General features: G+C 40.7%; 1 protein-coding gene across 1 annotated transcript; it reads right to left on the bottom strand.

The window, feature by feature from the left end:
• Positions 1-379: 379 nt before the first annotated feature.
• KHDC4 (KH domain containing 4, pre-mRNA splicing factor) lies at positions 380-18,076 on the bottom strand (the record flags this gene model as incomplete). The annotated part of the gene is made up of 14 exons (XM_084243201.1): positions 380-658; positions 1,535-1,626; positions 3,298-3,410; positions 4,321-4,500; positions 6,809-7,062; positions 7,302-7,359; positions 9,955-10,015; positions 10,565-10,776; positions 11,598-11,761; positions 12,045-12,097; positions 13,181-13,260; positions 13,611-13,739; positions 17,343-17,559; positions 18,039-18,076. The coding sequence occupies 14 exons, from the start codon at positions 18,074-18,076 to the stop codon at positions 459-461; spliced, it is 1,851 nt and encodes a 616-aa protein (XP_084099327.1). The 3' UTR covers positions 380-458.
• Between the last annotated feature and the right edge of the window lie 449 nt (positions 18,077-18,525).

Raw genomic sequence — 18,525 nt, 5'->3', positions numbered from 1 at the left:
CCCATGAAGAGTAAGGCTTTTTTGTAATCAGTTATTATCAAAATTGACCAAACAGCAGTAAAATAGAAATAAAACCTTCTCTATGTCAGAATAGGGACTATTCATTTGGAAAAGGCTGGGCTAGATCAAATGTATATGGAAATGACCCTGTTGGGATGCTTTGTTGCATAAGCACATTTTACCAACCATTAAAAAGCTTCTGAGACAAATTTGTGATTCTAAATAAATTGTAACAGATGCTATGCCACTGCAGAAATAAGGATGTTTTAAAAAGAATGGAACCCCTTCAATAAAGGGGACACTGCATCTTTAAGGACCTCAGCAAAGGTCTTCTGCAAAGGTCCTCTGCAACCGTCCAAGATGGTTCCCAGTACAGGCCTCAGAGTCTTGTTAAATCAAATGCATGCATTATTGCTAAAGAAGAGTCACCGAAGGTCAAAAGTCAATTCCAATGTTTCCTACGGGGCCATCCAGAATGGCATCTGTTGTTTAGCTCGTGGTTGTGATGAAGGGTACTGATATCCCAAACTCCAGCCCTGTGGAAAACTACTTGCATTTTTATGACCTCCATGTTCCTCCTCTTCATCAGATGAATCTGCAGCATAAGCCACCAAGCCAAATCCCTTCTCTGTAGTTTTCATCTTCTTCACTGGATAATCTAAAATAGAGAAAAACAACCCAACCCCATTCCCCACCAAGAAAAAAAAAAAGATAATACCATAAATTCGTTAATAAAAAAAAGATGTTAATTGTAAGTGGTTAGTTGGACACCATTTTGAGGTCACAGGGTCAATGGTCACCCAAAAACGTTGAAGATCACACGAAAAACAGCAACAGCACCAGCAAATGTGAATCCACCAGAACCATGTAAGAAAACAGAGAAAGAAAAAAGAAACACAAAAAAAAAGAAAAAAGAAAAAAAAGGAAAGTTAGCAAGTGAGTCTCTGGAGCCTGATATTTCACCTTTTAAAGAGTTAAAAGAAAAGAAGTTAAGAAAAGAAAAATACGTATTTTCTTTTGTTCGATTTTATTATGACTATAGACAAGGAGCAAAATGATCCCATGTAACCCTACAGGATTTAGAGTTCTGGAACACTGAAGCAACACTATTTTATAAAAGCCACAGGCTAATCAACAGTTATAAGGGGAAATGTGGCTCATCTCCCAATACAAAGAAAAATCAATCTTTATTAAATCTATATCCGATTACTTCTAGGTATTCAGACAACAAAGGCAACAAAATTTTGAAATGACCTACCAATCATTAGTATTTCCTAGGGTTTTAATGTCACTGATGCTATGTATAAAATATAAGTCGACTGACTCTTTTCTAGACACACGTCGGTTGAAAACAAAAGGCTGTGTAACTATATGCTGTCCATATAAATAAAAAAAAAAAATTCTCATTAGCCAGATTACAGAGGTTGGATTAAACACCTGAATGAATCACACCTGAATGAACTTCAGGTCAGAAAACTAAACACTTAAGACCAGTCTTAGCTACTCCCTGTTCCCCCAGCTACACCTTACTCACCATGGTTCCCTGTTAAGGTCCCAGACCCATTCCTTTCATCAGACTCTGATTTTATTCCAGTCACTGGAAAGGCTGGTGGAGGCATCAACTGCCTATTAAAAAATAAAAAATGAAATACTCTTTCAGAAAAATTCAATTTTAACTTCTCCAGTACTTAGGTGGAACGATAGTCTGCAGATAATCTTTTTTTTTGAATTTTTTTATAGAGGCATGTTTTATTTATTTGTTTGTTTTGTTTATACATGCACTGGGTACAGTCAGAAGTGCGGGAGGGTGAGAGAATTCACCAGAGCCGGAGCAGAGGAGGCAGAAGGACCGAAGTACACTGCTGAGGGGAGCAGCGGGCGGCAGAAGTCTGCGCGCCATATGGGACCCTCCTCCGGTGGCCAGAGAGCAGCCGGGGATGGAACCGGCGCTGCAGAGGCTGCGCACAGCTTCACAACCCAGCGCTCAACCGCTGCACCACCAGGGAGGCCCCAGATAATCTTTTGAGTTAATTTTAACCAGTAATTTTAACTCCTTTCACATGATCCCCCTACCCTTCAAACTTAGTATCAAATTACAAGGTTGTAAGGTCTGTTGACACAGCCAGAACATTCCAAAAATAGAACTGTTATGGGAAATCAGCTCCCCCTTATCAAAGATAATACAGGAAAGGAGAATTCAAGAACTGGATAGCAGGATGGATTTTCATTTAAGAACCTCTATGAACAATAGGTTATTGTCGTAAAAAGCAAGAATGGCTTGTGTAACCTATTATTCCCTATCCATGCACTGAATTATTCAGAATGTAGCTGTTTTAAAGATTTTATTTTCCACTACTGCATCAAACAGGAACACGTTTGAGCCAAACGATTTCACTTTTTTTTTTAAGATTTATTTTATTGGGCCTCCCCTGGTGGCGCAGAGGTTTGAGTGCTGGGCTGCGAAGCTGCCCGCAGCCTCTGCAGTGCTGGTTCGATCCCCAGCCGACGGCGAGGGTCCCACAGGCGCGCAGACCTCTCCTGCTGCGCCCGCTGCTCCCCTCAGCAGTGTATTTCGTCAGTCTGCCTGTTCTGTTCCCCGCTCTGGTGAATTCTCTTACCCTCCCACGCTTCTAACTGTACCCAGTGCTTGTATAAATAAATAAATCTTAAAAAAATTTATTTATGCATACAAGAGCTGGTTGTATAGGCGAAAGGTGCGGGGCTATGTGCAAGAGGATTCACCAGAGACAGAGTAGAGAGCAGAACAGGCAGATCTACTGAAATACATTGCTGAGGGGAGCAGCAGGCAGACAAGAGAGGTCTCCTGCACCATGTGGGTTAGCTCCTTGGCCGGGTATTGAACTTGTATAGTAGTGGCTGCTGATAGCTTCACAGTGCTGAGATTTAACCCTATGAGCCACCAGGGAGGCCCGTCATTTTGGTTTGAGAACACAGAAGCTTGTGGAGCCTCCCTGGTGGCCTAGGGGTTAAGTCTCAACCCTATCACTGCTACCACCTGAGTTCTATCCCTGACCAGGGAGCTAACCCACATAAGACACAGCAGACCTCTCCTGTCTTGCCCACTGCTCCCTGTACCAGTGTATTTCAGTAAAATCTGCCTGTTCTGCTCCCCACTCTGCCTCTGGTGAATCCTCTCACCACCCCCCACACCTCTGACATACACCCCAGTTATTCTACACAAAATTAAAAAAAAACAACAAAACACTTTAGAACACAGAAGCTTGTGTCAATTGAAATAACGTGAATATATCCATGTGAGTGTTTCAAACAACTCACCTGTCCCTCTCTCGCTCTTTGCCTGAGGAACTTGCCAGCTTCGATCCTGCACCTTCAATCTCATTCTGACTGGAGAAGCCTGTACCTAAATTAGTCATATGAATGGGTCCATGCTATGAGCAGAAAAATACATTGGCATTAGCAAATCTACAACTGCTGTATTGAGTTTAGCTCCTTAATGTAACTCAAGTGCCTCATCTTTCTGGTAAATGGCAGTAAGCTGCTCTACATAGTTTTTTGGGATTTGGAGTACAGCCACAGTGAAAAAGACATTATTTTTTCTCTGTAGGACTTTGTCAGTGTTGTTGTGACTCTTTATGTGAAGTCTGTTTCAACCATCCATACTGGTTTGTATAAACCTAATTATAAACTTTGAAAATGTTTCAAAGTTCTGATTTCAAAAAAATGTTTCCACAATTCTAACAAAAAGTAAAGGTGCTTGAATGAAACAAAATTGCACCCAAACTACATATTTTAATAATCATAAAAAAATTCTAGTGAATGACTATTAAAAATTATGTGTCTGCACAGGATTACTGTGTTTCTATTATGGGGTAAGGGGAGGAAATGGGAAAAGAAATCACTCTCTTTTTTTCAGGGCAGAAAAGAATAGTAAGTTGAAAGCCAAGGTTTTAAACTCAAAGCACATATTGGTGGAATGACAGCTTTTGGACAGATGTATAAGGAAGTAAGAACTATACAGCTTTAAGGTTATTCAAGAGTCCAATGTATCAATGAGAGTGCAGAATTTGATAAAACTCAGCCCAGATGCTGGTCATAGGGGACTTCTCTCCAGTGGAGAGTTTTGTAGTCTTATCACACTGACCCCAAAGACAAAACCCACCCAAAGGGAATCATTCTTGCTTAAATTAATCCCCCAAGAATTAAAAACCTAATCTAAACGAATTTTTCTGGGATCCCAGTATTGGGAGAACAGTTGATATATTTGTGCATTTCTCTTTTTTCAAAAGGGAGAATTAGTAGGATGAGATGAGGAAAGTAAGACATGGTATTTTATTTAACCTGGTATCCAAGAAGTCCAGATTCTCGTTCATCTGGTAGCTCCTCTGTGAATCGCCTCTTCTGTGCCTGGGGTTGAGTTGGGAGTGGGGGCTGGGGTGGGGGCTGGGGTGGGGGCTGGGGACCAGCAGGCAAGGCAGTTTTGACAGGAGCAGCAGGAATAAAAGGCCCACTCATCGGATTCTGGGACCAAAACAAACCAAAGGGAAAAAGAATGTGAGAATACCCAACTAACAAATTAGTAAACAATGATTACATATATTGTAATGATCAATATATACCAACATGAGTTTTTCATCTTTGTTTCCTTTATGTATAAAATTTGCTAACAGTCCACCTAGCCTTCCCACCTTCTTCAAAGGGAAACATGAAACGATCTCTTCCGTGCTCTGAACTCAGGAGAAACACTGTATCTGGGCTATTAGGGGCAACTATGACTGTTAAAAAACAAAAACTGGGCCTCCCTGGTGGCATAAGGGGTTAAGCACCGCACTACAAAGCAATCTGAAGCCTCCGCAGCACGAGTGCGATTCCTGGCCAGCCAGGAAGCAACCCACATGGCACAGACCTCCCCTGCCTTGCCCGCTGCTCTCTTCGGCAGTGTATTTCAGTTAGTCTGCCTGTTCTGTTACCCGCTCTGTCTCTGATGAATCCTCTCACCCCCCCACATCTCTGGCCTGTACCCCAGCTCTTATATGCATAAATAAATCTTTAAAAAATATATAATAAAAAATAAAAAACAAAAACTCCAGCCACTTAATACAGTGGTTATCAAGCAAGAACATTCTCTTCACTTAAGGCCCTTTAATTAATGTGATTAGCTCTTTCCGGATAAAGCTTGTGGCAAAGGCAGCTTCATCTACCACTTTCATAGGCTAAGGAGTTGTTGTGTCAAGAGTGCGTCTGTCCTAATGTTTTAAGAAGTTCTTCCAAAAAGGAAAAGGGGTGGTCAAATGGCAGTATATACTAGACAAAATAAACACCCCTACAAATAAAGCTCTTAATAACAAACAGCTAACATTTATTGACTATATCTCCTTACTTAATCCTTATAACTATTATCAAATATGCCCATTTTGTATATAGGGAAAACCAAAGCCTGAATCAGGTAAGTTATATTCCAAGATCACGCAACTCAAAATGAGAAAGTCATGCTCAACCCCTGCAGTCTAACCTTAAACCTTAACCACTCTGCTGTGTTGCTTCCTAATTACAAAAGAGTGGCTCAAAGCTTGAGAACTAGAGCTCTACCTACAAATAAAAAGTAAAATAATTATGAGTAGGGATCAGAAAGTCTAGTTCCTAAGTCCCTTTCTGCCTCAAATGTACAGCCCCTTTCAGTGCTCACAGTCCACGGGTGAGGGGCTGGGCAATGGTTCGAGGCTACACCTTACTCTCGCATGGGTACACTATGAGAAGCCCACAAAGAAGGGCCTACCATAAATCCATTTCCATGCTCTCACACTGACCTCTTTCCTACCACAAAAAAGGACTCTACATAGTTATCTACCTAGATGAGCGACTCACCTACTCTTGCTAAAATCCCAGTTTCTTACATGCTTGCTCATTCTATGGTATTGTCTGTGGCTGATTTTGCGCCACAGAGTGTACTAGCTATGACAGACTCTATGGCCTACAAAGGTTAAAATATTTTAACATCTGATTTTTTTTTTTAAGATTTATTTATTTATGCACACAAGAACTTGGGTACAGGCCAGAGGTGTGTGTGTGGGGGGAGGTGTGAGAGGATTCACCAGAGACATAGCGGGGAACAGAACAGGCGGACTGACTGAAATACACTGCTAAGGGGAGAAGCAGATGAGTCAGGAGAGGTCTGCTGCACCATGCGGGTAGCTCCCTGTCTGGCCGGGGATTGAACTCGTGCTGCAGTGGCTGTGGACAGCTTCATAGGTTGTGTTTTAATCCCTTGTGCCACTAGGGAGGCCCTAATATCTGATTCTTTATAAAAAGCTTGAGGGCCTTCCTGGTGGCACAGGGGTTAAAGACACAGCGCTATCAAGCTATTGCCAGCCACTGCAGCATGAGTTTGATCCCTGGCTGGCCAGGGAGCTAACCCACATGGCGCAGCAGACCTCTCCTGTCTCGCCTGCTGCTCCCCTCAGCAGTGTACTTCAGTATATCTGCCTGTGCTGCTCCCCATCCTGTCTCTGGTGAATCCTCCTCCCCCATACACACCTCTGGCCTACACCCTAGTTCTTGTACACATATATAAATAAATCTTAAAAAAAATAAAAACTTGTTGTCTACTACTATAAACTGTTTTATGATAACAAGATTTGTAAACTTTAGGATGAAAACACACACAACAAAGTATTCAGGTAGCCTGGCAATGGGAACACAGCAAGACAACAGGAAAAAAAGCCCCCACATTATGTATTTATTTCTGGTTAATCCCTCCACTCTTCCACCCCTCCCCTGTCCTAGTTTCCCCTAATTCAACAGCACCCTATTGTACATCCTCACATCCTACCTGTCCAGTGCTAGCTGGAGGCTGCACTTGTGTTATCGGGTATTGTGTTGGCACCGGTGGGACTCCAGTAGGTAATGCTGGCAAGACTCCAGGTGCCAATGAAACAGCAGGTGGCACTATGCTTGGGACTCCATAGGGAGGTTGAACTGGCTGCTGAGGAGGGGGAACAACAGGGTAACCAGACTGATAGCCATTGGATGGATAATATGGTGGCTGAGGAGGGACACTACTTATAGCAGAGGGTTGTGTATAGCCTGAGGGGGAAGAAAAAAAGTGTTTAATCAGCTGCAGCAGAATGAGACATTTTAACTGAATATTAAACTTAATCTCTAGGGAAGCAAAATACTGAGGCATGACTGGATTTCCAAATTATCCCTAAGTTGAAGGGAACATTATTGGTGCCCTGGCACAGTTATTCTAGCCTCAAGTATCACACTTTACACATAAATAATCACTAGCAAAACATTCTCTAAACACTTTAAGACATACACACCTGGTAAAGGTACAGCAGTATTAATCTGATTCACAAATCTAGAATATTCAGCATGAACCTGCAAGAGAAGGGAAAACAAATCAATCATGGATAGTCCTAATGTGTGGGCTATTTATAAAGGCTCGATTATACAATTTTAAGACCAAAGTAATTAGGAATTAAGTTACTTCCATTGATGCTCTGATCAAATTTAAACTCATCTAACTTAAATTTTAAAGCACACCTATAAATTATTAAGCAAGGTTTTGGGAATCAGAAGCATGGAAAATGCTAAATCCCACAAACTAGACAAATGCTGGGGTACAAAACCAGAGAACCACAGAAATTAAAATGTTATGAAAGCTGTAAGTCATCAGTATAACTTCAGAAATCATTCACTCTATCTACAGGGTGGTCCGCCTATTCTTAGGGAACTCACAGCTAATAGAGGCGTGATACTTTCTCCAACTCCAGTTCTTCATTATAAGGATCCTAAGTCTATAAATTCAAGTAGCAACAAAGGAAAAGATCGGGAATGGTAAGGAAGTTATTTGGTACAAAGTTTGGTAAATCCGGTTACTTCACAAAAGCAAAGTTTCCCAAAAGGGTACCCTTAAATAGCAAGTAACACAAGGATGAACATAATCAACCCCCAAACCTTATTTCCTTTAGGTACTTCAAAAACAGTACTATGGGCCTCCTTGGTGGCATAGGTGTTAAAGTCAGCGCTATCAAGCTGTTGCCAGCCACTGGTCTGAGTTCACTCCCCAGCCAGAGAGCTAACCCACATGGCGTAGCAGACCTTTCCTTTCTTTCCCACTACTCCCCTCAACAGTGTACTTCAGTAGATCCACTTGTTTTGCTCCCCACTCTGCCTCTGGTGAATCCTCTTACCCCCTACACTCCAGTTCTTGTATGCATTAAAAAAAAAATCTTAGGGCCTCCCTGGTGGCGCAAGGGTTAAGTAGCAACTTAAGAAGTTATCCGCAGCAGGGTTAAGACGCAACCTATGAAGCCACTGCAGCACAAGTTCAATTCCCGGCCAGCCAGGGAGCAACCCACATGACGCAGCAGACCTCTCCTGACTCACCCCAGGGCTCCCTTCAACAGTGTACTTCAGTCAATCTGACTGTTCCGTTCCCCACTGTCTCTGGTGACTCCTCTAACCTCCCCCCACACACCTCTGGCCTGTACCCCAGCTCTTGTATGCATAAATAAATCCCTTTAAAAAAAAAATCTTAGAACAACAACAACAACAAAAAAAAAAACCAGCACTCTGGTTTAACTTGGTTATTTTATTACTTAAAAAAAAAAAAAAAAAAAAAAAGAGGGGCCTCCCTGGTGGTGCAAGGGGTTAAGAAACAACCTATGACGTTATCTGCAGCCACTGCAGCAAGAGTTGGATCCCTGGCCAGGGAGCTAACCCCCATGGTGCAGCAGACCTCTCCTGGCTTGCCCACTGCTCCCCTCAGCAGTGTATTTCAGTCAATCTGCCTGTTCTGTTCCCACTGTCTCTAGTGAATCCTCTACTCCCACACCTGTGGTCTGTACCCCAGTTCTTACATGCATAAATAAATCCTAAAAAAACAAAAACAAAACAAAACAAAACAAAAACCCAGAATGGACAATCAAATAATTATCCCCAAAACACTACTAACTGGTCTAAAACTATCATAGCTCTAATCTTTTACTTTAAAATTAATATAAAAAAAAAAACTTATAATGCCATCATAAACAACTTGACTGGGATAAAAAGCATTTTATTTTATTTTTAAAGATTTATCTATTTATGCACACAAGAGCTGGGGTACAGGCCAGAGATGCGGGGGGTGAGAGGAACCACCAGAGACAGACAGAGACAGAGTGGGGAACAGAACAGGCAGACTGACTGAAACACACTGCTGAGGGGAGCAGTGGGCGAGACAGAAGGGGTCTGCTGCGCCATGTGGGTTTGCTCCCTGGCCAGCCAGGGATTAAAGTCATGCTACAGAGGCTGCAGTTTGCTTCACAGTGCGGTGCTTAACCCCTTGCGCCACCAGGGAGGCCCATGAAAAGCATTTTAAATAACACATGTGAGATTTTTGAATCCTAGGTAATGCAGATTTTGAAATTTCACACTGAAACAGCTCCTGAAGATATGCATGCCTGTGACCCTGGCTAGGGAGTTTGACTTCGTTATAGAGAATATAAGCTGCTAGAAGAATGTAATGGTTTGACCAGTGTCCCCCTCTCTACACACATACCCCATTTACATCTGCCTGGACCTCAAATGTAACCTTATTTGGAAATGTGACCGTTGCAGATATAAGTTATTAAGATGAGGTCATACTAAACCCAATGATCGCTATCCTTAGGAGACAGACACAAAGAAACAGGAAAGGCAGCCAGGTGAAGGTGGAGGCAGACTACAGTGACATGACACAAGCAAAGACTGCCAAGAACTCAGGCGATTATCTAGGAGGCAGGCCTAGGATACATTCCTTCTTGGAGTTCTCAAAAGGAAGCAACTCTGCCCATATCTTGATTTTGGACTTCTGTGAGAATTAATTTCTGTTAAAACCCAATCTGTGGTGATTTGACATGGGATGTCTGAGAAATGAAACCAGGTAGGAAAAATGGCTAAGACACGATCCAAAATAGTAGTAGTTCTTCTGAATGAGTATATATAACTCACTGTTTGCAAGAGATTCTCACAGAGCTTCTTGGCAGCAGCCAGGCCCTCAGGTTTGGGATGACTGTAAAGGAATAATGACCAATAATTCAAAGGGGAAAAAGAGAAAAAATACAGGATTCTGCTTTTACTTTGACTGCTGTTTTGTAAATTTGATATATTCAATATAGAGCAAATCCAAGCTTCTGAAAAACCACAAAATAGGAAAACAAAATGTTAAATAAGCTCTTTAATATATAACTATCAATTACCACAAATATTTTATTGGTTTCTTTCTGAGTAATGGTATGACTTGACATAAAGATGGTGAACGATCATTAAAATTACTACAAAATATAGTCATATTGTCATAGGTTCTAATGTAAGTTACATTAGGCTCATACAGCTCATTGTAGGATCACAGGCTTGTATAAAGCCCAAGCAAACTGAATACTAAAAACCCCAGTTCTACCTCCTCATTATTACCTAATTGGGATTACTCTTAGAGTTTATCTTAGCTCCTCAAGTAATTACTACTACTTTATTAAGTCCAACCCCTCTTACTCTGGAATCATTCCTACCTCTACAGGTAAGTTGACAAGCACTCAAATGTCTGAACCCCATACATTCATACCTGATGTAAATATACATAGGTTCAAAAGCTTCTCGGCCAGATGCTGGCTCAATGCAGCCTGAACCCTTGCCTCGTAGGAAGACTTTGGCACCTGTTTCAATCTGAATGTGCTGCAAATAGGAGCAACCTGGACCTTCCACTTTTTCCTTGACGTTAAAAGTGGGTACAGCATGTTCTAAACCCACAAATAATTTATCTTGAACATAATGCATCTGTGGAAGGAAAAAACACTTTAGATTAAACAGAAGATACATACCTTAATCTTGAAAATTAGTATGCAAAAATACTTTAATCCTCTAGATACTCTTAATCACTTCCAGGAATAAGGACACCTGCATTTCTACCATGACTCCATAAAAATAAACCCTGTCTGGTAGCAAAACTTGTGAGAACTACATATTCCAAGTACCTATCCACATTAATACTTTCTTTACTCTGTTCAGCAAAATATTTGTAAGCTGTGAAAACCCAAGATTCAATACTGAAATAAACATACCCACTTCATCCCTTTATAAGCTATGTGCAAGTTGTGATATAATATACAATAACACATAACATGTATATATACACATAAGAAATTATTATAAATAGCACAGTCTCCTATAAACTGCAGTGGAATGTTGGGTAGTACAGTCAGCCCAGTGACTTTCTCCAATAAGGGCTGCTCTCTCAAACCCTTTTTTCTAGGAGGATTGTATCAGCAGAATCTTACTTCATCAGACTCAGCCTTCTTAGTCCTCCAGCTGCTATCAACTTACAAACATAAGTTCCAACCACTAACTTCAAAATGTACAATAGATATTCTGTGATCTACCAGCCCCCTTTATAGAATGTATCTGTTTGAAGATTTATATACTCAGATAATCAGTGAATCTTGGAAACCTAACTGACCTATAAACAGGTGTCAACAGTGGGTAACGTTCAGGTTAGAATTGCAGAATTCTCCCCCAACACACACACTTGCTGTATTATTTGGCATGTATCATTTTAATAGAAATGATAAAGCTGTTCATGATCTCTCCACAAAACATACCCCTGACTGGAAGGGAGGTTTCTGGCTAACAGCTGGAGACAGTTGTGCAATAGGTGCCGGCTGGTGATAGACAGTGACTGTTGCACCATTGAAAGTTGGACTAGTCCCTGTGGCAGCTTTCACTACCCCATTGGTGATAATTTCTTTGATTCGGTTTACTGCTCCTGGGAAAAAACACAGCTAGTAAGATACTATACCAAAGAACTGAATAAACAGACTAGTACCCAAAGGTCAACATAGGCCAATGCTCAATTCCTCAAGTATTACTCCATTTTCTAGGTTACCCAGCATGTGGCTTACAACCTCTCTAAACCCCCATGGACATTCATAAGTAGTTCACAAATCAGAGTGAGAATACAGCCATTAGGAAGCAGACAACTTATTACATATTGCTCTGTATTTTGCCCTTTAAAAAAAAGCAGTATGTAAGCCCAAAATATCACTTACTGTCCACTAATTCCCGTGTCTGGCCCTGAACATGAAGATACAATGGCCGATCCCTATAAAGAGAAATATAAAATGATGATCCCAAACTAGTCACACCAAAGAAGGAGCCAACTGAGTTAACAAGTGTAATTCATAGTCTTTAAAGCTTCCAAATAAGTAAAAGAGATGATATGCACAGAAATGGTTGTTCCTATTTAATTTCTAAGAATACAGTTTCTCAGTTAGGGGAATGAATAAGCCTTTCTTCTTGCTTAAAGTTAACTGGCCCATACAGAGATCAAATCTATTCTTAAGGGTTCAAGAACATTAGTAGCCAATCAATTGAGATAACCCATTATTCTAGAACAGAATTTCTTTGTATTAGATATGTTAGGTTATAGGCAAATGTACTCTTATTACGGAAATTAATGGTGAGATAAGGATAAATTAAAAGACGCACACAAACTGAGATCTATTAGGTTCCAAATGAAAAGATGACTTAGATTCAGATTTTGATTATAATAATGAAGAAAAGTGATCAATGACCAGTTTGTAAAAGGTGAAAAATAACTTCAAAAAAATAATTCAAAAAGCAACTAACACAAATACAAAATGGAAATAAATACTCTTAGTTTGTACTAAGGAGCAAATTTTGCCTGCTAATTGTGTTTGGTTTAAGCCACTGTTAAAATGTTGCACTTCAAAAGTACCTGTCCTCAAAAATTGAAATGAAAGAGATGAAATGACATGGAGATGAAAAAGGATAATTTACAATCTGTAATTATCAAAGATGCACTAAGGAGATGGAGAAAAGGCTTTTTTTAAAAAACAAAAAAATCAGCCCATTTTTAAAGGAATTATTTCCATAGAACAAAAGTTTTAGAAGTATATTCATTAAAAGTTAACAAGTATTATTTTTAAACTTTTGTCTAATTTGTTTTCTCCAATAAAAATTAAAAATAAAAAAAAAAAAACCAAGAAAATAACTGCCAACATTTCTTACATCTATTTTGAGTCTCAATATTTGCGTGCACATGCACCCCCGCCCCAAGCTACTAAACAAAAATTTACACATATTGCCTGAGAAAGAAAAATACGAAGCTAATGTCAGTGGTATATCCCAAACCTTCCCCAAAGTAAAGGATATGCATACACACCCTAGTCCCACTTTGGCCTTCTCCTCAGTTGTCATGAACCGCCCTCGAGTTGACACTGCAGCCCCACTAAGTCGGCTGATCTAAAAATGCAAATATTCTATTAAAATATGATGTGCCAATTAATCAATTTTAATGATAGCTAGCAGGATTGACTTTCCTCATTCATTCTACCAATATGGCAAAAATGAGTTCTCTTCTATATCTAAAATTTGAACTGCACTGTTTCTTACTCAAACCAACCCAGGAGATCAACCCATATCTGATTCTTTACCAAATAATTCCTCTGAGTTAAATTAAAGCCAACCCTTACTTCAAAGCCTAGGACCCAAACTCCTAACATCTGACTCCTGTTAGTCTGTATTAGTGATCTTGGTTTTCTGAAACCACATCTACCCACCACCTTCCCCACAGAAGCCCAACATCTCCACACCTCGTCTTGAGTCTGTCCTCGAGTCAGCAAGTTCCTACATGTAAGAGGCACATCATTGATTTCTACTTCAGCTACCACCAGGTCATCTTTGCTTTTATTGCTAGTTAGGCCTTTGCCAGGAGCCTGAAGCTACAAAAAAGAGAAATTTAAATTTATATGATGAAATAATATCTTTTCATTGTCCTCAGTCCCAAGCCCCACCATTTCCCTACTTTTCCTCTTACCGGCCTACGATCAGACTTGAAAATTTGATAATTCTTCATAAATGAAACAAGCAAACAAAATCTCAGTAAAATGACACCAAGTTTAGTTGATCTATCTAAAGATCAGTATATGATTTCTCTACAATCTCAACCACATGTACATTTTGATAACCACATAATTACAGAACCTGTGGGACTAAAATCTGCAGATCACCAAAAAAAAAAAATTAAAGGCCAAGTTATGATGTTTTATAGCTCAATTAGCTAGCTGTAAAGTAATAAAATACAAGGTAGAGTTCAATGCACATGATGAACAAGTCCAACAACTCATATACTTCACTCATGCAACACAAAGTTGCCTTTGCGCCAACACTACAGTCACAATGTATCAAATCCAATTAATTCCATCTTTGCAATGAACTACAAAACCCTTAAATTGTATTTAGTAACCCATTACTCTGTATTAAAGAATGAGAAGGGATGAAATTCAAGAACCAAAAACTGATCTGGTTTCTCTCAATTTAAACTACAAGCAACTCCAGAGAGCTGGATTTCAGTGTTATCTGAAAAAGTTTTAATCTCAAGACGCCTCCTCCAACTCTTAGCTGCCCCATGCCAATGTCAAGCTAAGCTGCTCAAGGGAGGTAATAGTTCTTTGTGCATTCAATACATTTTAAACCTAGACGCAAACTAAACAGACCCCATATCTCCTTACCCTAATTCTTTAGCCCCTTTCAGTTCACATTTATACTTCTCATACTTCTCAATGAATCCTTATGACCAACTTTAAAGGTACATTATCAGTATTATCCAACATTACTGTGTTTTCTATCTGGGAGCCCAATATAGGTGCCACTAACCACATGAGATGGACTGCAGTCAACCCCATCATAAATGAGGGAACTGACACACCAAACGTCAAAGACACACAACCAATAAATGGGAGCTGTGTGTTTCAAACACACCTATTCTAATTCTAAATCCAGTATTTATGCACCATACTGCCTCCTGCTGTTTAAGTGCCACTTTAAAAATTATTTTTCAGAGAAGAAAATGAACCTAAATGATTAATATCAAGAATTTCAATATTCAAGGAACATTCCACCTTTGTCAGTGTGCTTTTACTTCCTTGCAAACCTTAGAAATGGTCAGACTGACAAAATCTTTGCAAACATTAAAAATAATGAATAATGGGCCTCCCTAGTGGCCTCTGGGTTAAGTCTCAGTTCTATCACCGTGATGGCCTGAGTTCGAGACCCATTCTGCTCCCCATTCTGTCTCTGGTGAATCCTCTCACCCTCGGTATCTCTGGCCTGCACCCCAGTTATTCCATGCAAAAATAAATCTTTGAAACAATGAACTTCCAATTCTGTAAAGATTCCCATCAATTCTAAGCAACTTTAATATCTTACATTCAGACACATATGTCTTACTACTAAATATTCTGTTGATGTTCTCTACTAATAAATTAGAAAGTTAGGGGCTTCTTTGGTGGCCCAAGGGGTTAAGTCTCAGCACTAAGCAGCTACTGCAGCACAAGTTTGACCCCTGGCAAGGGAGCTAACTCAGAAAGGTGCAGGATACCTCTCCTGTCTAGCCCACTGCTCCACTCAGCAGTGTATTTCAATCAATCTGCCTGTTCCGCTTCCCATTCTGTCTCTGGTGAATCCTCCCTCCCTACCCGCCACACCTGTGTTGAAACCCCAGCTCATGCATTCATAAATAAATCAATCTAAAAAAAAAAAAAAAAAGGAGAGAGAATTGGAAGATTAACAAAGTGCATTTCCCCCTTCCAGGTTTAGTGAGGTAAAATGAACAAATAAAAATTATATATATTTAAGGTGTACACCTTGATGTTTGATGTAAATGTACATTGTGTCATATTCACCACAAACATGTAATTAGCATATCCATAACCTCATATGAATTGCTTTTTTTTTTTAAGATTTTATTTATTTATACATACAAGAACTGGGGTACAGGCCAGAGTTGTGGGGGGTGAGCGGGTACACCAGAGACAGAGTGGGGAACAGAACAGGCAGACTGACTGAAATGCACTGCTGAGGGGAGCAGCGGGTGAGACAGGAGAGGTCTGCTGCACCTTGTGGGTTGCTTCCTGGCCGGGGATCGAACTCGTGCCGCAGTGGCTGTGGCGAACTTCATAGGTTGCATCTTAACCCCTTGCACCACCAGGGAGGCCCTGAATTGCATTTTTAACACAGAACTCATCTCTTCATAGATCACATGGAATGCAAATTTTAACTTAAGCAAAAGATCTTTTTTTCAAGTAACGGTCACTACAAAATGGGATGCCTTGGAAGATAGTTAATTCTCCAACTCTAGAATCTTCATAAAGCAAAAGCAAAATCTTAAACAGCCCAAGGTGACTCTTAAGTCAGACATCTGTACCTCCTCCACATCTTGAACAAATTACATCATGAACCTAATTTTCTTCACCTGAAAACTGGTAAGTTATCTACTCTGAAGAACCATTGTAAGGATTAAGTAAAAAGCATACATTCACAAACCTTTTCCCTTCTGCAAAACAGGAATGGCAGCTCTCCTCCCCAACTATGACTATGCAGGTACCTCTCTCTCCTTTTCTTAGTAAACTTGTCCTGTTAGGGCCTCCCTGGTGGCGCAAGGGGTTAGTTAAGATGCAACCTATGAAGCCATCCACAGCCCCTGCAGCACGAGTTTGATCCCTGGCCAAGGAGATACCCACATGGTGCAGCAGACCTCTCCTGTCTTGCCCACTGCTCCTCTCAGCAGTGTATTTCGGTTAATCTGCCTGTTCTGCTCCCCACTGTCTCTGGTGAATCCTCTCACACACACCCCCATCTCCTCTGGCCTGTACCCCAGTTCTTGTATACATAAATAAATCTTTTTTTTTAAGAGGAAAAAAAAACTTGTCCTTTTAAAATGTTAAAAAAAAAAAAGCAGACATTCTAGCAATATACTCCTCATGTAGAAAGATACTTCCATTCTATCACAAGATACATTCAAGGGATCAAAGTTCAGATTCAGTCTAGTTCTAAGGTTCTATCAGATTTTTATAAAATGATCAAATAATTTTCTCCATTTGTGTGAAAACGCAAAAACAGTTCATAAAGTATTTGTTTTTAGTTCATGTTTAATTGCACTTTAGTTAGTCATCAGAGATTTGAATCCACGGGTTCTAATTAGAGACACAAATTCTCTAATTTGAAGTTCACTTGATTTATCTGAACTTGTCTTTTAAGTTTTGGAAAAATCATACATGTAATCACAAAACATATTACATCACTGCTTTAAACAAAGTGAACAGAGACAAATTCTATTTAGCCCATAAACATTACCAGCCAATCAAACCTGCCTGATAAAAGACAAATATGACAAAATATCATGTGTACATTACAAAACAAAATGACCTTTAAACTACTGTACTTACATTTTCTCCTTTATTAACACAAATGATTGTGAGATTAAAAGATTGTGAAATAACACCTATTAAATGTGCTATAAGCAGAGTCCCTTCAACTCCAAATACCTTCTCAGCAGCATTCTGAGTTGGTTTCAGCTTCCCTTTGGCCATAAGCATGGCATTGATCTTGGCAGCCACAGCAGCAGCAGCATCCAACGCTCCAGAAGGAGCAGCTGTGGATCCCCCAGGATTCCCCCCACTGCTGGTAACCTCCCCACCTTGGGCTACAGGTGGAAGGAAAAGAAGGGGGGCCGGCGCTGGTTGGTCCCATTTGCTGCGACGTCTACAAAAAAGGAAAAGAAGAAAATTAAGGCCCAAAGCTTTCACTTAACTTACTTCCTATAGCACCCCATTTTCCCTCGCTCATGTTCTCTTTACACCTCCAAATCACCTATCAGGGATAAAATTACCTTGTCTCTTTAAATAGGTAATTACTGCAATATTTTCCCATTCTTCTTTCAACCCTTTTCCGGAATCTACTTCCTTTCTACTCTGTCATCCTTATCAAGACTCCATTCTGTTCCGCACGCCTTCGTTTACCGCCCTCCCCGGATTAGTCCTTCCAAAAACGCCTACTCTCCTGTGCCCTCTGATCCCCGGCGGCCTTGTTCAGGGACTCTGGGCCTCGCTCTCCCCACAAGTGCGGCTGTCCCACATACACACTTTTCACTTAAGCGCCCCTCCCCCACGCGGATTCCCAAGGTTCCTCAGCCTTTCCCGAGCCCCATGCTCTCCGTGAGGCCCTCGCCCGCAAAGCTTTACCCGCCGGCTCCAGGATGTGCCGCGCTCCCCGCGGACATGGCGACCAGCCCTGCTCATCCACCCGCCAACTACCCCACTACCACCACTCTCGTCATTTCCGCCCCCAACGCCCTTACGCACAGCCTCTTCCGGTCGTGAGGAAAGCAGTTCCGGTGAAAACGTCTATTCGATTGGATTCAGGGAGACTTCACGGCGTCTGGCTTTATCTGAGACTGGTAGGGTGTGACCTTCCTGCTTGAGCCTTGCCCTTGAGAAAGATGGCTGCTAACATTCATATTAAAGCCGAATTGGCGTGGGAGGAATCCACATTTGTTGTGGGCAACTTGGTAGCATCCAAAGACAACACGCATGAGTCAGAAAATTAAAGGGTTTCTTCCCTAAATTCAGCTATGTTAATGTGGACTCTAGCCTTTGACTAGAGAGAGAGATTTCCCGCGATTTTTGTTATATCGCGTTTCAGTTACAGGTTCAGGGACAAGAGAAATGA

This window comes from Talpa europaea (assembly GCF_964194135.1).
Source record: "Talpa europaea genome assembly, chromosome: 9".
In the NCBI taxonomy this organism is placed as follows: Eukaryota; Metazoa; Chordata; class Mammalia; order Eulipotyphla; family Talpidae; genus Talpa; species Talpa europaea.
This window is presented reverse-complemented; position numbering and strand designations above follow the sequence as displayed.